The sequence below is a fragment of the Plodia interpunctella genome, chromosome 17 (assembly GCF_027563975.2).
Source record: "Plodia interpunctella isolate USDA-ARS_2022_Savannah chromosome 17, ilPloInte3.2, whole genome shotgun sequence".
Taxonomy (NCBI): domain Eukaryota; kingdom Metazoa; phylum Arthropoda; class Insecta; order Lepidoptera; family Pyralidae; genus Plodia; species Plodia interpunctella.
In genome coordinates, this window is record NC_071310.1 from 7,765,522 (window position 1) to 7,787,769 (window position 22,248).

The 22,248-nt window shown below is 33.0% G+C and overlaps 1 protein-coding gene across 1 annotated transcript; it reads left to right on the top strand.

The window, feature by feature from the left end:
• The first annotated feature begins 6,428 nt into the window (after positions 1–6,428).
• Positions 6,429–9,552, top strand: LOC128677167 (esterase FE4-like). Its single transcript, XM_053757833.2, has 3 exons — positions 6,429–6,641; positions 7,165–8,441; positions 9,324–9,552. The coding sequence occupies exons 1-3, from the start codon at positions 6,468–6,470 to the stop codon at positions 9,502–9,504; spliced, it is 1,632 nt and encodes a 543-aa protein (XP_053613808.1). The 5' UTR covers positions 6,429–6,467; the 3' UTR covers positions 9,505–9,552.
• Positions 9,553–22,248: the final 12,696 nt, after the last annotated feature.

The following is a 22,248-nucleotide window of genomic DNA, read 5'->3' on the forward strand; positions in this document are numbered from 1 at the left end:
TACTACTAATAATTATTGTATTTGGTTATTTAAATACCTAATATAAATACCTATTAACCCGGTCAAGTAGCCAATTATGCATCATATTTATTTCAAACACAAAGTAGTATCTAATCATAGTGACTTTACGGGAGTTCAATATCCTTCTGGGCCTATTGTAAGCCCAACCGTGCGTCAAAACAGAATGAAGTTAGGTCCACAGGTGTGACCTCTGTAGGACCCTTCCACGGTCACATTATTAATAAGGGCTCAGGCTGGCCCCTTGGAGAAAATTGAACTAATTTAATGCCAAAGTTATTGGTGTGATTCCGGGAGTAGATTGAACATTTTACTGCTAACGGTATAATCTATTCGGCTCGATTGATCTTATCAGATATGTTGGAAAAGTCAGTGTTTCTCTTACAGCTTAGATGGAGTGTTTTGTATTTGTTTTTTTGTTGCGTAATCGAGTAAGCATTATTAATTCGTAGGAAAATCTTGTTATTGTCGCGAGATCTATTAAATAATTACTGACTTCGCCCCGAGGCCTCGATCCCGTTGGAATTTCGGGATAAAAGGTACCCAATGTGATTCCAGGTTACACGTGATCTTTCACGCAAAATCTACTGGACGGATTGTCATACGGTATAATATAACCTGGAATCACACATAGGCTACTTTTATCCGGAACTGGTCAGCTCGATCTTTTATTAAAAGTTTTTTTTGTTTGGTTAATTGTTGTTAAAATACTGATAAAAAAATATACATAAATTTATATTTAAAAAAATGGTAAGCCCCGTCTGGCATAAACACTGTTTGAATGAGTTTCTTTCGGCATTTTTTCACAGCAGTGGTCATTCCGAAATGCTAGTTGTTTGTAGCTTTGGTAAACATCATTTAATTTAGAATATGACGTGAAAAAGTGCCTGTGAAGGCCTAATTTCTGTATAAATTATTTGATTTTGTTTTTGATCGTGTTTTAGATAACAACAGAAATTTGACACCAAAGACGTGATCATCCATTTAGTTAGAACTACTGGAAATAATCTACAATCTGTGTTAGAACCAATAAAGTTTTATATCGTAAATTAGTTATTTCGATTAGATGAACAAATTAATAGCCAGGTTAAAACAACTATTCCCCTTATTTCAGCGTTCTCTCGGTTGTATACCCCACCATTGATCATTGAAGTCCAAGGTATGCTTTTCCATCAAGGCATCAGGCATTCAACATCGAGCGAAAACAGCAAAGACATTGTCCCCTACAAAATGTAAACGAAATCAGCTTAACATTTTGCTAAACCAATTTTTTTTTCAATTTCAATTACATCTCCAATTTTTGTCACAGACTAAAAAGGCAAAAATGGCGAACACGGAGACAAAAAGAATTCAAGCGCTATCTGCATTGTTTGCTGTTTCATGTTTACGAAACGTCATAAAGCTAATACCTTTTGTTCTTACCCTTCACAAAAGAGGTGGGTAAAGTGTACACAGCAAACATTGCGTGGCTCCGTAGGTATATTTGTTTAAGCCCTTTTCGCCTTCACGTTCGGCAGATTAAAGATGTGTTTTTTTCATGTTTAACCAATTTGATTTTCGAAATTGAGGACATTTTAACCCAAAATTTCATAACCGTAACCGGTTTTATACCAAATATATTTTATACCAATTATTATATTTGCAAAAACATGAGTTTATATTTTTTTACAATGTGGTGTTAAAAGAATAACTCAATCCTACACGTTTCACCGTCCACGGGTGTGCAAATTTAAATGGAGAGCATGCATTCATCCCATAAAACAAAATCGAATAAATAAAAGTAATTAAATTATCTAGCGTAGCTAAGTTCATTATAAGTAAATTAATATATATTCACCACAAATTTAGGAGATGCAAAATCTGAAGATAAACAGGAAATAGTGTTTCCAAAATAATTTCTAGATCGTTAGATCAAGATTAGAAAATAAAACCTATTACGCAAAAAAACTGCCATAAATTATTTGCGTAGTCCGCGCCGAGTCGTTCAGTCTTGTGGTTCACTGAGTGTGCCATAAGATAATCACCATTTTGTACATATTTTTTTGTAATATAGTACAATAAATTTGAAAATAAATCAAACAAGTAAATTCGCGACTAGAGACTGTAAGATCAGTTAAGGCAGGAGCGAGAGCCACCATAACTTAAATGTAAGTTAACTTAAATTAAGTTATCAATTTCTTTAATTTCTTAGCGGAAAAAAAATATCGTGACAAATATTCTATGTTAGTTTTCCATTCCATGACTTAAACAAAAATCAAACCAAAATCCGTTCGATTAATTGTGACTTAATTGTATTACTTATAGAAAACAATAGTAACTATAATAAAATTCATTAAAATCTGTTACAAAGATATTTATTTTATATTTCGCTAAGAAATAAATAATATTGATAAAAATTTTATGGTGGCGCTAGTATGCGGCTTAAGGAAAAATGTCACATCTACCCACAAAAATATCTCAACACATTGGTTTCCCTACACGCTTCACACCCAATTTGATCGCTTGAATCCTCACCAAAAAGTTAAAGTCCTTTTAACGCATGCCTCAACTTAATCTTTTGAATTCTCCTATTGGGTACTTGTGTGTAAACCTTTTATCATAGGACTGAAGATAATTTACTGAAAAATACCTGCAGTTAGTTGCGTTCATAAATTGTAGCATGGCATGATAGGGTCAAACACTGTTCAAATGAGTTTCTTTCGGCATTTCTTCTCATCAGTGGTCGTTCCGAAATGCCAGTAGTTTGTAGCTTGTAAGAAATAACTATAAATATAATGTATTATCTCTGTAATTATTTTAGTGTTTTCCCTGTTTCTTCGTTCTTTAGACCTCGCGAACACAATAAATTTTGATGAGTTTTTTCAAAATTGTGCATATTTCAAAAACGACTAAACCGATTTTGATACCCCACGAACTTAAAAATTCCATTGACACATTCTACGTACCTTTTAAATTTCATCAAAATCGGACCAACGGTTCGAAAGTTATCACGTTCTAAACATACGTGTACATATACCTACAACTTGCGTTCTACAGTCATAATCAATGTTGAATTGTACTTTTTACCTAAAAGTATTTACGTACAAAACCCATTACCCACAGTCTTATTTACATCTAGTCTTCATGCTAATTGAAAGTTATTTCAGTTCTAGTCGGAGAGCTCGCTTCAAATAAAGCAATTCCACCTCCGTCTGCATCAACTATTCAACGAACGCTCTTAGTTTAGACCCGCTCGGTTTAATACTTGCCATGTAAGAAACTAGTTTAGATTTAGTTTAGTTTACAACCATATTTTGTCGTAGGTAATTTCTGATTCTTGAGTAGGTGGAACGAATTTGTTTTTTTGTGATGATCGACATGTCCTAGATTCAAATCTTACCCGTCCACATGAGTTTGTATACCATTCTAACAATTGTAGTTTTCATACAACAACAGAAAATTTATATTTAGGACAGAACTATAGAAAAATGATTGGACTTCTTACAGATACATAAAGGCGATATAAAGGTTACTAAAAGCAGCCGATAGGTGTCAAAACGAATTTATAGAACGTGGGTCACATAATGGCGTCCTATAAAAGTGTTCGCCGTAATTTATTGTCGACAAGGGATATCGTTCAATCGCTTCCTTCATAAACTTTGATTCATGTGTAGTCACATCGTCCATTTTTTTTAATTTAATACAATTCAATTGAAGTTCATTTTGTAACATCATATGAAATGACAAATATAGTTTTACGATCTTGAAACAGAAAATAATTTTTGTTCAATATCTAACTGATTTATTTTCATTTTATTGTTTCTTCACGTAGGTGGTAGACAAATTAGCATGAGTGTAGGTTTAAAGACATTTATTCTCATAAAGACATATTTTACATCACTTACATGACAACACATTATGTACGTTTATATATTATTAGAAAGAAAAAAAAAACATTGTAAGAAACAATAATGGTAAGGTTTCTTTTACATGGTAAGGTTTAATAAGGTTTCTTTCGGCATTTCTTCTCAGCAGTGGTCGTTTCCAGTAGTTTGTAGCTTGTGAGAAATAACTATAAATATTGACAAGAAAAAGTGCCGGTGAAGGTCTAATTTCTGTATAAATGATTTGAATTTGAATTTGAATTTGAACAAAAAAATATTATATTCGTAGTCACACTAATAAACTGAACACAACAGACAAATTCAGTAAATAGAAATTACATGTTTGGCTAATTGTTTCTTGAATAGGTACATCGAACGAGTTGATATTGTTGATATCAGAGGAGGGAGGAGTGTGTTGCCTAATGGTAAGCAAATACCGCAGTCAATGGACACCGGTAATCCAGTAAAAGACTTTCCCAATTTATAGCCAGATGTAGAGACATAGTAGTAACTGGCATTTTATTGAAAAAATAATCCAATTTCGAAGTCGACTAACATTAATATTACTTTTTACGATGTCTGAAAAGATGCTGTGGTCCAACTATTTTTAAAGTAGGACAACTACCCTTAATAAAGGCCTGTGGTCCAACTAGTTGGACGGAGCAGTTGGACTACTGCCCCGGACTGATAGTTTCAAGTTGTCTATCAGTATCATGGCTAATATATATATATATGTATATATATATCAAATCATGTCTAATATATATATATATTAGACATGATTTGATATATATATATTTTATGTCATATTGATATATATATATATTTTTATGTCATTAGACTGTTTATGAAATAAAATAAAAAAATTAAGACAACACTTTTCCTAGTTACAAGCCGAAATAATTTTAAATTCATATTGCTAGCCACAGGAACATTTTGAGAGCAAAACACAAATAATGCCAAGAACAGGAAGAAATGGTCTGAAGTCGGAGTGAGAAACTATATTTTATGCACAACTCTACATGGGCACATACTAAACCAAATATATTCCGTTTAAAGACACGTAGTGGCTTTTTAGACGGTACGATTACAATAACGTTTCAAATTCAATTCAAAACTAGTTGTTCGATGCGAACTTAGAACCTCTCGAACACATTACATTTTTACAAAATTGTGAATATTTCAAAAACAACTTAAACGATTTTGTTGCCCCACGTTCTTAAAAATTCTATTGACAGATCCTACATAACTTTTAAATTTCATCAAAATCAGACCAATGATTCGAAAGTTATCACATACATATAAAAAATGTATTGTAGTTGATTGGTAGACCTCTCTCGCTTCGCTGGCTCGGTCAATTATGAACGTCAGATATTAACTGACTGCAAATTGATGTTGCTAAAATGATAACAGTAATAGGTTAAAGTTTATAATTTTATATTTTATTCTTGAAATTGAAGTTTTCAGCTATACGAAAAGGAATGTAAGTACAGTTTGCCAAGTGAAGAAAATAAATGAAAGCAATGTCTCCTGTTGGCAACACTGGGTGTTTATCAACCAACCTTGACTCTTATTTGATGTTGCAATGGCAAAAAGTAGTTCGTTAAGAATCCTTTGCCATGTGTATCTGATTTTTATGTTACGACTTTCGACAAATCGTGAGGTGTAAAGACAACGAGCCACTTGCCTGCCGGACACAGTACAGGATATCATATGATAATATATTTCGCTCGGCTTCGCGATTTCCTCACTGCATATATTTGTATGTATATATTTTATATATTTTTACCGTATGACAGTTTTATGGGTTGTATGGGACGTGTTGAAATGGGCCTGAAATAAGTTCATTTTTCTGTGGCGTTGAAGGGAATTCTGTTTTCCTTTTGTGGCTTTGGATGATAGAAGGATACCTTGGAAAGTTTTTAGATGAAGACTTTTTTACGATAAGGTATGTTAACTGTTTTTCAATTTCAGTCATGTCTCATCAGACAAATCCTTCATCCTTAAGGCAACTTAATAAAATCTGACATCAGAGTTGGCAATATATTGCAAAGAAGAAAATTTGCATGCTTAATTTTCAAATCAAATCAAATCATTTATTCAGAAATTAGGCCTTCACAGGCACTTTTTCACGTCATATTCTAAATTAAATTATGTTTACCAAAGCTACAAACTACTAGCATTTCGGAACGACCACTGCTGAGAAGAAATGCCGAAAGAAACTCATTCAAACAGTGTTGGTCCCTATTACGCCAGAAGGGCTTACCATTTTTTAAATATATTTTGGCACATCATCACAGATATAAGAAAATTACATTGAACTAATATCAATGCAGCACCAACCTTGACTAGATCTATTCACTAATTGTAAGACACGTAACTCCTTTACAATGAGGGTTAAGCATGATTCTGATCTTGTGTATTTTTATAAATTAATAAACAATGACGTGGCGATCACATAACTGTACTTTCTCAAATAGCAATTATCGCGTTTATCCATAGATAATGATGACACAAATCAATTCTTATCAATTCAATGGATCGATAAAAAGTGTACACGGATTTGTGTTATGGTCTGAGACAGACATGTTTCGAATAATTATATTTTCTGTGTTAATTTCTTGTGTTTTAACAGAAAATGTGAGAGTAGTGGAATTGGATGATGGGGCAGTGGTGGGTAATAAGTATTGGAAAGGTGATTTCTACGAATTTTATGGAGTACCGTATGCTACTGCACCGACTGGGCGGGATAAATTTAAGGTTAGTATAATTAAAAAACATTTTTACTGTGACTTGTAGTTTTAAAATTTAATTAGGATTGCTCTATTTTCTTGTGTCTTAGGATTTACTTTCTCAAGTATGAATTTGCTAATTTACAACAATTTAAACTAAATGTATATTAATATTATAAATGCGAAAGTCTGTTCGCATATTTATTCCGCTTTTACGCTAAACAGATATTTATGAAATTTGGTATGAATATTAAAGAACCCCGTTCATAGAACATAAGCTACTTTTTTTTTCAAAATGGGAGATGGGAGTTCTGTTTTGCACACTTTCTATTAATTTAGCATAATATTCACTCCCTCAAAACTTTATATGATTTTAGTTTATCAACATTCGTTTATAACTAATTATATTATAACATAAGTGTCAGATTTTATTCAAGTCGCCTGGAAGCCACTTGAAGGATATAATAATATTTCCCCTGTACATCAATACGTCAATCAAATCACACCTAATAATAATATACAATTTTTTAAATATTAATCTACCATTGCAGGCACCACTCCCTGTAACGAAAAGAGAGAAAACACTCGCAGCCGATGCCAAAGACATATTATGTCAACAAATCTTCTTCACTGATGATGATGATGATGATACACTGCTGCAAGGAGAAGAAGACTGTTTAATTCTTAACCTCCTTGTTCCCAAAATTGCAAGTGAGAGTAATTTAGTTCCAGTCGTAGTCTATTTACATAGTGGAGCATTCGCTGGTGGCAGCGGTAACATGGGAAATCTAAACTATGTAGCAAGACATGATGTTATAGCAATCAGTCTTAATTATAGATTAGGTGCTATAGGATTCGCCTGCCTTGGCACTGAAGAAATTCCTGGTAATGCCGCTCTGAAAGACCAAGTAGCAGCATTGAGATGGATCAATTCAAATATTCATAAGTTTGGTGGAGATCGTAGGAAGGTTACGCTAGCTGGTTATAGTGTTGGTGCGGCAATGGCTGAGTTGATAGCACTTTCTGATGCTACAGAAGGTTTGATAGACAAATTGATTTTAGAAAGTGGTTCTGCTTTATCGCCTTTTGCTGTTAACAGAGATCCAATAAGCACTGCTAGGAATATAGCCAGATCCATAGGCTATAACGGTTCAGGAACGATTGAAGATTTAAATGAGTTTTATTTAAATGCTCCTGTAGTTGATATAACAAAAAGAAGTTTGAATTTCTTTTTGCCAAACAGCACATTTGGATTTGCACCATGTATTGAAAAGAAATCGAAAAAATCTGAAGCTATTTTGACCGAGTCTCCATTAGAATCTTTGAGTAAAAAGGAAACCAAGTACGCAGTTTTGACCGGACTCGCAAGTATGGAGGGTCTGAGTAGATCAATCAAATTCGAAACATGGATGGATTTGATGAACGAAAACTTTTCAGATTTCCTTCCAGCTGACTTGACATTCAAAGATGATAAAAGTAAAAATGAGGTCGCGGATTTAATCAAAGAGTATTATTTCAAAGGAGAGGAATTAAGTCATGATACTTTGCAAGAATATATTGATTACTTTTCAGATTCCATGTTCAGAAATTCCATTTTGAAATCAGCTAGATTGCACGCCGCGAGATCGAAACGACCTTTATATTTTTATGAGTTTTCTTACGTAGGAGATTTGAATATGAAGCATTATTATATGGACAAGATAAAAGGAGCTAGCCATAGAGATCAGACATCATACATTCTCGACTTCTACGGCTTCACACACCACGCTGAGGATATGAATATAAGGGATTTGATGACTTTTATGTGGACTGATTTTGTGAAATATGAGTAAGTACCCATTTGCGTAATAGATCAAAGCAACGAATATTCCTCTAGGAATATTCGTTGCTTTGATCGACACAAAATTGTAATGTTGAAATCGTAAAAAGGTTCAAGATCATGTCAAATTTGTGTAATTTAATAATTTTTAAGAAAATTATTGATAGGTTGTAGTAAAATTTGAAAATGAATATAGACAAATAGAAAGCCATTTGCTATACTTTGTCATGGAAAACGTAGGTACTTCGTAGTAGACTACTCATAACAAATAATGTTAAATTATATATTTTCGTACTTGGATATTTTTCAGTACCTAAGTTTCTGCGGAATTCTGATAGATTTGAAGCTGAATATTTCGTAATTCGTTTATTTTTGTCATACATACGTTAAAAAATAACTTACGGTACAGCTTGCTGTGCCAATAGGCATACATAGGTACGAAATAATAAGATACAAAATACCTAATGTCTATGTAAGCAAAGATATTCAGTTAAGTCTTCAATAATTTCATCAATTCAGCCTTTTTCAGCCCATTGCCGGGCAGATATTATTATATTATTATTAAATATTATTAGTTGCTGAAATACTTACCTCTTTTATAATTAAATAAATATATATATTAGGACAAATCACAAAGATGGAGCTAGCCCCAAAGTATGTTCGAGATTTGCGTTATGGCACACTAACTCAACGATACTATATTTTATAATAAATACATATATAGGTAGACAAACATCCAAGACCCGGGCACCCGGGACCCGAAAAAGATCATTTTCCATCATGATCCGACTGGAGATCGAACCCGGGACCTCTCGGTTCAAAGGTAAGCACTTTACCACTGCGCCACCGAGGTTGTCAAATTGTTAAGTAATTATTTTTTTTTTTTTTCAGAAACCCAACTACTTATGAGAGTCTGATCGTGAAGCAAAAGTGGCAGAAATATACAAACGAAGAGCCAAAATACTTATCAATAGGAACAAGTGTGGAGATGAGAACTGATCCCTTTAAAGATAGTTATGCCTTCTGGAATAAGCTATACGAAAAGTATTACTGGAGTCCGATAGCACCTTAATATGTAGAATCATTAATTAAAACTCAAATAATTTGTTAACATCGATTACGTTATGATTGGTTTTATTGTCATTAATCTTATGAATTTACACTTTGACTACAAAAATAAAACTAAATATTATATAGGTACAATTAAATCTCACCAAGTTAAACTTATAACTAAAAACTTACAAATTAAATGTTTACAAAAATGCCTGTCCCGGCAATTCTTTGCCTTGAGGTAATGTGTCCAGAAGACTTTTGGGGCAAAAATACATTTTTTGTATGTATGTTTGTAACGCGATATATTACGAACCGTTGGTCCGATTTTGACGAAATTTAAAAGGTATTTAGGATCTGCCAATAGAATTTTGAAGTTAAGTCGTTTTTTTAAATATTCACAATTTAAAAAAATATATATTGTGTTCGCGGCGAACAACTACCAAGTTTCACTTAAGTGTATTACTGCTTTATGCTCACACGGCTGGTTTCTGTCCACCCTGTTTTCATTAAGCCGGTATTGACATAGCTGATATTTTTTATCCCGAAATGATGCTATTTCCGTAGGGTTTGGTCAAAAAGTCTGATAGTCAATGGCGCGTTATAAAACTAACACGTAAGTATAACAAATGATAAATTGCGAGTGACATCGTGGGGTGCAGCTAGTGTGGTGCAATAATAGGAATACAGGAAAGTATTTGTATTATGTACGTAGGTATTGAGATGAAGCGGAAGATCCACAAGATCATTACGAAATAACTCGACGGGGGTGTGTGAGTTGAGTTTTTGAAAAATATTTCTTTAACACGTTCCTGCTTCATTTGGAATTTCTCAAAGATATTTTTGGGGGAGCTCCTGTTCGAAAGTGTCAGTCACACTGCACGTCCAAAACATGAAGTTATAGCGTTTACTTGATTTGTTTTTTAAATATTTTTTTGCTGTTTTTTTTTATTTTACTTTTAGTTTAGCATATTATTAAATAATATTAAGATATTATTATTAAGCTAAACTTGAAAATAAACTAAATTAAAATATATAGGTACATTATACTAATAATATTGCCCATCAAGCGCGTTGTCCTCTGGCAAAGTGCCCAAAAGGCTGCCAGCCTTTGCTAATTTGCACTGCAATGCTGAGCCTTTATCCATAAAAAGCTTCTAGCCTTTTGAACACCAGATACCTGGACCAGCATATTTGAAATATAATTAAAAAGCTGATGAGCTACTTTTAGTGTAATTTATTTATTAGCGGCCCATTCGGGCTTTGCTCGTATAAAATTATAATAAATTATACACCTAAACCTTCCTCGGGAAAAACACTATCTATTAGCGATAACCGCATGAAAATCCATAAAATATTTTCAACATATTTGACAGACGCGGTAGAATACTTTGTTTTATAATATATTTTATTTATATAAAAATCGCTTTCTGCTTGGAACTTAAGCTTTATTATCGGATGGAAGTATTTGAACAGGGGTTAATATTGCAAGAAAAATTTACGGTTTTGAATTTTTCAATAAGGGTGCATCGATTCTGGGCTCGTTCCGCGTCAGATAATCTGAAGAGGTGTTGAAAATTCGTTTTCACGCCCGACCTCTCCATGTTTAGGTAGAAAATATTTGACTAACTTCACAAGTAGGTATAAGAACAATGTATTTGCATTCTGTGACTAACTTTTTCTCTTAATAAACAAGATATAAGAATGTTCTTATATATATATATCTGTGTGTTTTTGACTTATTTATGAAGAGAAAATAAAGGAAATAAAATCATTATTTACATGTAATTCTTATATCTGTGCAAAAAAAAAATGCTTCGAGAAACGATTTTATTGAAGAATGAATGAATCGTTGTAATGTGATACAAGAACACTACATGTAAGTAATATTAATTAGATGTAATGTTCTTATCTTATCAAAAATATATGTTTTGAGAAATGATTCTATTTATTTGTTTTTAATTTATTGCACACTAGCAGCACGTTTCGGCTTCGCTGACGTAAAACCATAATAAATTAGATACCTAATCATTTCTCAGGAATCATACTATCTATTTAAAAAACCCGCATCAAAATCTGTTGCGTATTTTTAAAGATTTAAGCCATAGACCACAAGAGTCATGGGAGAGACGCCACAGAGTGCCCGATTTAGTTGCCCTGCGAAAGGAACTTCCGTCTGGCCATGATCAGCCCTGGCCCACTTGGAAGTGTCTAAACAGATTGCGCACTCAAGACAATCTGGCTAGGTGGGGTATGTTTGACCAGTGCGAACCAGAACATGTGCGATTGTGGCTTCTCCCCGCAATCGATGGCTCATCTCCTCGCCTGTCCCGAGTGTCCAAACACCTGTACTCTGACTGACTAAATGGCAGCTTCCGATGAAGCCATCGAAGTGGCTCGGTTCTGGCAAGAATATGTTTAGGTAGTACCCAATAGAGCGTTGATTTGCCATCGACACGCAAAGAAGAAGAAAGATCTAAGCATACATAGGGACAGACAGAGGGCAGGTACATTGTTTTATACTATGTAGTTATAGTGATATTAAAATATGTAAAGTAATATTTTAATGCTTAGTGCATGATCTCACAGTCATACTGAGAAGTATGTAACTATAAGAATGTAGCTAAAGATAAAAATGTGATTTTGCCTTTGATAGATATCTAGTTGAAAGTTTTAAAATTTAAATACTTCACTAATTTTTTTTTCTAGTACTACAGATATACTGTAATTTCGATACTTATATTTTTTTCCCAAAAGACTATATTATGTGGTTGTCTTGTTCAAAATTCTTGTATCTTATTTTTGATGTTACTTGCTTATTATGCGAGTACACATTTAAAACAAATCAAAAAATAAAGTTTTGCAATTTTGTCAGAAACTCTCTGTAAATTCTCAAATTTGTTTTATATAAACATCCGCTGTTATGAAGAAAAAAACAAACAGTGATTACAAAATGTTCCCTCTTGTAATCTAACAATAATAGGTAATCCATAACACGCCCCCCACAATACAAGTGTCAAATTTTAAACCATAAATAAGCCGGAAATTCAAAGGGGTGAGTTGACAGGAAATCGTTGTAAAACGCTCTCCGGCTCAACGACTACTATTGTTAAGTACTAGACGAAATAAGTCACAATTTATGTGAACGGAAATAACACGCGAGTAATTGGAATGGTGGTGGGTGAATTTCACAAGCGTTTGATTGAACGCGGCGTGTAGCGTTTCATTAGTGTCCGACATTTTTTTTAATAATCTTTTTTTTTAAATTAAACATTTGTAAAATTAACATTGTACCACTACTTTACTTATTTATAAAATAGGATAATTAAATCGATTAGTGTGTACGGTACAATTTAATAAACACTAATGACATCCCACGGCGGAGTCCAAAACGCTCGTAAAATTCACCCTGGTATACAAGTAAAAGTCGCAAGCTATCCCTTTCTCATTCTTTCATTCTGCATGTCGAAGCCCAGTGCCCGGTTGTTCCCTCCTTTTTCTCCATATGCACATTCTTTGGTATTTTAGTTTGCTTGATGTCCTCAAGGATGATATGTGGTCTGACTAGACCACATAATATCATCCTTGAGGACATCAAGCAAGCACTACTAAGGTTTGCATTGCAGCTACCTGTCAGGGCCAGGCGAGATCATAACATAGACAGTTTGCATTTAAGCGACTGACATCAAATTTTCCCAGCAGGGTTAGATTATCATATAGAGAACATGTTTTCATAGAAGTGTATAGCGAAACCTGTCTTTTTTCTTATGTGAAATATATGAATAAATTATTTTTTTTTCTGGCGTTTAATAAAATTTGCTTTATATGCTAGGACTAGGCGAAAGTGGTATAGCCAAATATTTGTTGCCAACAAATTGTATTTAAGTGCACCTATAACTTATATGATACATATATATATACAAATTTAAAGTTATGTCCAGTATTACCGCTATATACAGGTCATTTCACAAACTTTTCTCCCTTCATCGAAAGGCATCATTACCCTCGCCGCGCTATCCAAAAATTGATGACCCCTGATGCATCGAATAATGTTTCAAAAAACACCATTGTGAGATACTTTCAAAGGCATTGTTATATTGGTTTAATATGAACCGAGTAAGGCTCAATTTTGAACGAATTTTTTTCCTCCCAGCTGTTTACGTACAGGTGGTACAGTCATCAACAAAAGCGAATCATCGCAAATCCTAGTCATTATTCTAAGGTCTATTGGTTTGACAAATATAATAAATTGTTCAACTAATTGTAATTAATGTTCTTGTCGCAGTATTGGGCAAAGCCTCTCTCTTTCTTTCACGACGCTCGGTCCTGTGCTAAATCACGCCATCCATTGTTAATAAATATAAAAATATAATTATTGAATTTAATTTATATTTAATTATGTTATCGTTGACTACTCTATATTATCATAGAAGGTATGGTAATAAATATTTATATATTATACATAACTTGTTATATTTTTATAGGTTTATATATAATAGAATAGCATTCAATTAATCACATTATAACTTATGATATATAATACCATTAATAATACTTATGGTATAATAATTATAATGTCTATTAATTCAATACAACTCTTAAATTAACATTTTGATGCAGGATAAATTTCTGTTGTATTTTTGACGGAACAAGTTACGATTAATTTATATATATTTCGTCTACTTAGTCAAATTTACTTTGAAAATCAATCCAAAATATCTTTTATTATCTTAAACTTCAAAAAGATTTATTTAATCAACATTATTTATTTATATTTGCATACTAAATTCGGTAAAACATGTAGGTCTAATTCATTGTAATTTGTATATTTGTACTCATGTTTTTAGCAAATAAATATTTTCTTTCTTTAAACAAAAAAATGTCAATGATTTTCAATCTATCAACTTTTGCCGGTTACTGTACCAGGTGGCAAGTAGATAAAGGGACGACAATTTATAAGTGTCAAAGTCATGAGGACGAATCGTATTTACTTGTGGGTGTCAGTTTGTTTGTGAAAATTGCACTCGGATACAATAAACTGACTTTGAAAATAATATTGTTGAATAAAAAAAATATACTTATATTTACACTATATACACTACACCCTGACCTGCTGCCAAGCTGTTTTATCCGATGACGAATCCCATCATTTGTCCTTAAAGTTTTCGCAAATTATCACATCTTTGGATGTAGGAAGGTTCTATGGGGAAGACCTTTGCCCAGCAGTGGGACGGAATAGATTAAATATAAAGACTTGAATCCTGTCCTAACTTGTTAACGTTTGTTACCTCTTCAGGCTTTATCTACTCAATCTTCTTAAAATTTGACTTTGGGAAAAATTTGGGAATTTGAGGTTGATAATATAAGTCTGTTAATTTGGCAGATATAGTTTGAACACGGAAGTCGAACGGATAAATGGTACCTTTTATCATGAAGATAAATACTCCCGTGGGAAAATTCACACGGGCGAAGCCGCGGACAAGAGCTATTGACATTATATAAAATGCGCAATAATTCAGGACCTCAATGCCACAAATAAGCCGACTATTCAGCTAAACGTGATCTTGGAGTCCCGCGATTTTCAGCTCTATCTAACCCGCAAGAGAAAAAGACGTGACACCCTATAGACTGAAGTGGTAAGTAGATCTTACACGACATAACGAAGTTCGTGGAAATTCGGAATCGCTCGACAATGTTCGGAAGGCAGCCATGTTGTCATTGCGAACATTGCATGGCATTCGTTATTGAGGCGTGCCTGTAGACAGACATAATATACAGCATGATGCGAAAAGGATTATATATCATCCTAACTAATATTATAAATGTGAAAGTAAGTTTGTTTGTTACCTCTTCACACTCTATCTACTCAACAAATCTTCTTGAAATTTAAAAGTACATGTAGGTAGTTTGATGTATGGACAAGGACATATGGTACTTTTCATCCCGGAAAATTAACGCGGGCGAAGCCGATATTTTATCTATTTTGCTTACGATATTTTCCTTCAACGGAAGAAAGTAGTGATCTATTAAAACCCCTAATATAAATATTCATATCCTAATATAAATATGTTTATTATTGCATATTTAGCAGGGGTAGGATTAAAGATTTCAGTTTACAAGTCCTACCACCTTATTACATCAAAACCAATAAATACCTATTCCTAACTAGTCACTTACTTCCAAAACTTTAACCCATAAAAGCCTGCTTTTCAAAATAACAATGTATCAAATCTGATACATATTTATGTACAATGTATCAAATCTGATACATATTTATGTATCAGATTTGATATATTGTTATTTGTTGAACTGTTGGCGTCGGTATAATACGTGCCAATAGTCGGATAACTAAGGACGCTAAATAAATAAATAAATAAAATAAATATATTAGGACAAATCACACAGATTGAGCTAGCCCCAAAGTAAGTTCGAGTCTTGTGTTATGGGATACTAACTCAACGATACTATATTTTATAACAAATACATATATAGATAAACATCCAAGACTCGGGCCAATCAGAAAAAGATCATTTTCCATCATGACCCGACCGGGGATCGAACCCGGGACCTCTCGGTTCAGTGGCAAGAATCTTACCACTGCGCCACCGAGGTCGCCAAGACTCTGCCTTGTGGAGAAGAAAAACTAGAAGAGCATACCAGAGTATGCTCGTCCTTTCTTCGTCGAGTCTTTAGCGTCCTTAGTTATCAGACTGTTGGCACGTATTATACCGACGCCAATAGTTATTTATGTATCAGATTTGATACATTATTATTTTGAAAAGCAGGCTCAGAGGCTTCGACGGTCTATAGCGGCTGAAGCAACAAGAAAAATGCTGAAATGAGAGAAAAAGACAGCGGTATCGCGCTCACTACAAGTTAAACAACATTTCACCTAACTACGTTTATTTCTCAATATAACTAAAGTAATGAAAACGTTCATTTTTCCCGTCTCCAGACTGTTTTCTCGACTTTTACGACGGACACAAAATGTTTGCTAACACAAGTCTCAGTCATAAAAACTTCACCGAATCGCTGTTGGAAACTTTGCAAGTAAGTATCTTGTTCTATTCTAAGATGTTAGGTTACTCTTTTGTTTAGGAGATAAAAGTACTTGACAAAAATATAAGACGAGAAAATGCAGAATAAAAAATACGCGTGCGCATAATTTTTGTAACAATAATGAAAGTGGTGTTTTCCTTATCGCACACTATGTAGCGTATCTTATCGGCTGTGATATTGCTAGCACTGGTGTCAGATTTTATTAAAATCGCTTAAAATCATCAGACACAAATCATTTAGAATTAACTATCGATATCTAAATGCCATAGTCGCACACAAGTTAACTAATCTTTCGAGCGGTGAATATCAAATTGAGTTTCAAAATTTAACTTCAGATGATATACTTAAGTATACATCACTTATTGACGTCAAAAATCTATGTGGAATTAGAATAAAATAAACATAATTTTAAATCATCCTGTATAATAGGTTGCATTCCAGCGGCGTAGAGCATCGCTATGCAAACGGAACGCGTCGTCCAATTTGTGTTCATTTCGGAAGTATTGGCATTGCAAGGGTTAATAAGCTTGTCGTTTACGAGACGAGTAGATGGCGTTATATTCAAGAAGCTACAGGTTTGATTTCAGCCAGTAATCACAAGAACATTTTGTAAAATACTTTGTATTGCTTTCCCTTTCATCGATAGCCCACCTCTCTTTCACCCTTTTGTATCGAAAACCCTATTATTATCCTAAGATAATTAAAAAAACAAAACAATTAATCATTCATTGTAACATTAAATTATGTGTATATACTCAAGTATTATGTACTCAAGTATTATGTACTCAAGTATTATATACTCAAGTAATATGCCCTTGTTTTGTATTGGAACAACGGCAATAAAGACCTAAGTGCTAGCCTATCAGGTCCCTTTTTATTTGGACGACCACATATTATTTATCTAGTGTGGCAACGTGAATTAGAATGAATTGACTAAACTGATATGGCGCTAGTGTGAAGCTCGATAAGGTCCTACTCTGAGCAGTTGTGTAAATAAAACTACGGAAAACCACAAAGTCACGAACAATCTAAACCTGAGAAATCTTTCATCAGAATTCCTTAAAAGTGGTCTGCTCATAAATCTACATTTTCCGCTTTTTGTCCCCTAACATAGAATAAGAACAGCATTTTAGAAACCAGAAGGAGCTCGTAAATTGAATCAATGAAATTCATACTAATATTATTAAATTTCAAAGTGTGTTTATTTGTGCTTCTTCTACATCAAAACGAAGCATTGGATTGGCGGTGATTTTAGGTGTGGAGATAGAATATTGCAGAAGTCATTCTGTTATAGGCAACTTTTGCCGCTGGCGGAGCTGCGGGCAACAACTAGTTTCAAATAAATGGAGTAAAGCTGAACATTATATTAATCAATATAAACATTTGTGGGTAATTTTCACAAGCGTTTGAACGCGGCGTGTAGCGTTCATTAGTGTCCGACAATTTTGTTTAATAAATATATATTTTTAAATTATACAATTAATATTGTACCAGTACTTTACTTATTATAAAATAGGTATAATATAAATACTTTACTTATAATAACAATTTAATAAACACTAATGAGAGGCCGGAGTTCAAAATGCTCGTGAAATTCAAAATATATCCTTCCACGGTTTAAATTCTTTGTCCCCCGAAATTTCTTAGTCGGATGACTGTGCAATTATCAAATATCGCTCCAACATGGCCGCGTGGCTGAAAAATTCCTGTTTCATAGCAATAAATCAGTTTTCCCTTTATTAAAACACCCCTGGCACCTTCGATCATGGGGGATAAGCTAGGGTGGATACAAAAAAATTACAATCTGAATCCTTCGTTTCAACATCATGAAAAAGATTTAAATCATTTAAATTCATAATTTTTTATTTAACTTAGAATATACATAACTTGTTGAAGTCAAAATTTACCTAAAACTAAGTCTACCGCCTACTCCAAAGAGTATTTGAAAAAGAAGCGGTGTGAACAGCTTCACTGTGCTGCCTTTTCTCCACTAACTTGAAGCTAAACCTACTGCCGTCTTCCAAAGTGCAAGTGAAGACGAAGACGAAACAATCTACTTCGATGGATACAATATATATTTATTGTCCATAAAAATAACAACAGTACAAAATAATACTATAATGTGTACCTTACATTTATGAATATTATACAAGGAAACACTATTATTAATTACTCATAAGTAATTCCTCATATTCTTCCCAAAATGTCCAATGCAAATATTCTATTGTTTTATTAGCTTTGCGCCAGTCGTTTTGGAAGTACTGGAAAAATACTTAAGTTCCTAAATCCCATGCTCAAATATATACAAGATATCTAAACTAAACTCATCTAAAATCACCTAAATCAGTTGAGAGTTTTTTAAGAACTTTAAAAATGTGTGGGTGAAACCCTTTATTTAAATACTATGTACTCTTTAATAGACACGGATTCATAAATTCTGTAACGTTTAAAAATCGAATCACCCTTAATTCCTTTTCTTTACCAACAAAAGCTTCGGAATCGAAAATTTTACAGTCAAAAAGGCACAATATCTGATTTTCACAGTACAAAAATGAGAAAATTATGAGTACAATAGGGGAGTCAAATTAAATATCGTTCACAAAGGGCTGTTGATAGGGATGAGATCAAAAATAGCTCTTGGAACCTTTCAATTATACAACTGTCACTCGCATACACTGTGACATCGGGATTGAGGTTATTTATACGTTCTTATGATTTAGCGGTAATTTGATATTGTTCATATCGATTTGTTTATTAATATACAAACATAATTGTATTCGAGCGATTGTTTTATACAAAATAATGTCCAAAATTTTTTTTTTGTGGTATAAGAATTATAAAAATATTATTTCGAATACTAGAACATAAACAAACTAAGCATAATAATTACATATAATTAATAATATCAGTGTTATTTATACAAAAAATGATAAAATCATGTTTGATTTTATCATTTTTTGTACCAAATACCAAATATAAAAGTCTATTGTTAAACATAAAAAATATTATACAGATATCGTATTAAGTAGTAGGCGGCAAGGCTATGTGGAAATAAAAAAATACCCAAGTTTAACCAAGATTTAAAATGATACGTTTTGAAAAAACAATTCTTTACGTGATTTGTTTCACCCAAAATCATCTGGACCGATTGTTATGAATTGTGGTACACGGGTAGAATATAACCAGGAATAACACGTAGGGTACTTTTTATCCCGAAATTCCCACGGGAGCGAAGCCCCGTGGCGCAACTGGTTATTAAATAAAAATCTTTACATTGGCCATGGATATATCCGAACATAATTTTAAGCATCGCTGGGAAATTTTCCCATCGGGAAATTAATTTTCCCAAAGACGTTCAAGCAGGTTGCCATATCCCGTTAATTAAATACATACGCATTCTTAATTAAACGTTATTAAGCTGTGATTTTGGTTTAAATTGGTTTAAAATTAGTTCTCGAGAATATATTCCTTAATTATATTAGAGAATTTTGTTTCATTATATGTATTATATAAGTATTTTTTTAACTGAATATCTTTAAGTTTTCTCTCTTTTTATTTTATGTGCAGTTGACCAAATCTCAAGTTAATAACACGATAGTAGCTGTACGAACTCTATATCGAAGCGAAGATGTTGTTTTACATCAGTAAATCGTATTTTGTCTACCATTTCGAATTGGTTTTCTGCTAATAACTTATTGCTGAATGCAAATAAAACCCAATGCATTAAATTTACACTTCCCAATGTTAGGCAGGCTCACGTCGACGTGACTCTGAATGGAGAAAGCTTAGATTTTGTACTAAACACCTAATTCTTAGGAATTACCCTTGATTCCAAATTGCAATGGGACGCTCATATTAATGGCCTATCTAAAAAGCTTAGTTCCGCGGCATTCGCAGTTTGGAGAATCAGACAACTGACGGACGTGGCGACTGCTAGATTAGTTTACTTTAGTTATTTTCATAGCTTAATGTCTTATGGGATACTACTTTGGGGGAGTGCTAGCACCATTAACACTATTTTCATTTTACAAAAAAGAGCAATCCGTGCTATATTATATGGTTTGAGGAGAAGGGATTCCCTTAGAGATTTTTTTAAAGATATTTTAACTTTACCCTCTCAATACATATTTGACAACATTATGCATGTCCGGAAAAATTTAAACTTATTTAAAAAAAGTTGGTGATTACACTGATAGAGCCTTACGTAATAAAGATAAATTGTCTGTCCCCGGGCATCGATTGGCCAAAGTTAGAACGTCTTTTGTTGGGAACTGTAACCGTTTTTATAACAAATTGCCTAAATGGATTCTTGATTTGCCGGACAAAAAATTTAGAAATTATATAAAAGAAGTACTTTGTAAAAAAGCATATTACAAGTCTGACGATTATGTGAACAACAATAATGTTTGGCCCAAGTATGGTGCAGTATCCTCATAACATATGTAATTGATTTATGACATTATTACGTACGTTTTGTACATTTAGCTTTTTATTTATATACTCGTTTTTTATTTATATATATTTTGTGTGACAATTTTCAATAATTTTATTGGAAATACAACTTTTATTTTATTTATTCATTCAAATTTTGACATTTTTAATAATGATGTAAATTCGTCCTCCTAATTTTTAATATATGTATAAGACCTATATTTGTTAATTGACGTCCTTGGAGAAAAGGCTGCGGTGAAGTTTGTTGCGCCGCTTCTTCTTCACCTGCGCTTTGGAAGCCGGCAGTAGACTTAGTTTAAGTAATTTTTTTGACGTCAATAAGTGATGTATATCATCCTAAATTGAATAAAGAATTTTGAATTTGAATTTGACATCTACCTAATTATTTAATTCAGATATTTTTTATTACAAAACCATTTAAAAATATATATATTATATATTTTGCTTTTTGTGTTCCAAATAACATGATAAATAGTACCGCTTTTCTATCATGATAGAGACCAACCCTAATGAAATTTACCATATAATTTAGTTACTTTAGCCGACTTCAGTATAAATATAATTTAGTTACTGCAGCCATTTCTTTTCAGCAGTATCCGTCACGAAATGTTAGTAGAAAGTAGCTTCAATAAGTAATATCGATTTTTTTTTCTTGTACCTACACGCCTCTTCTTTTTCCATATTTCTTTCTTTCTACTATCGACGACTTCGGTGGCGCAGTGGTAAAGTTCTTGCCACTGAACCGGTCCTGGGTTCGATATCCGGTCGGGTCATGATGGAAAATGATCTTTTTCTGATTGATCCGGGTCATGGATGTTTATCTATATATGTTATTTGTTATAAAATATAGTATCGTTGAGTTAGTATCCCATAACACAAGTCTCGAACTTACTTTGGAGGGCTAGCTCAATCTGTGTGAGTTGTCCTAATATATTTATTTATTTACTGGAAGAAATTTCTATACGAATAAGAAGAATCTCTGTACTAGTTTTATATTTGTAAATTTTATATATATAATGTTATTTTGCGTGCATAAATAAATAAAACTTGACGAAAAAGTGCCTGTTAAGGTCTAATTTCTGGATGAATTCTAAAGAGAAACACCGTAGAGTGAAAAGTGAATTAAAATTCATTTAAAAAGGCTTTACTTTTTATATAATAATTTAAGGATTACCGTCTTAAAATATTCTACAGTCCGTGTAACCGTTGATAACTACCGAAGCGAAAAAATACCTCTAAGGATTTTCATTAAGGC

Bases quoted from the DNA above. Each gene is read 5' to 3' on its own strand.
- LOC128677167 (XM_053757833.2), top strand. From the start codon at position 6,468: ATGTTTCGAATAATTATATTTTCTGTGTTAATTTCTTGTGTTTTAACA. The intron at 6,642-7,164 runs GTTAGTATAATT...CTACCATTGCAG, and splicing joins CTGGGCGGGATAAATTTAAG to GCACCACTCCCTGTAACGAA. The intron at 8,442-9,323 runs GTAAGTACCCAT...TTTTTTTTTCAG, and splicing joins ACTGATTTTGTGAAATATGA to AAACCCAACTACTTATGAGA.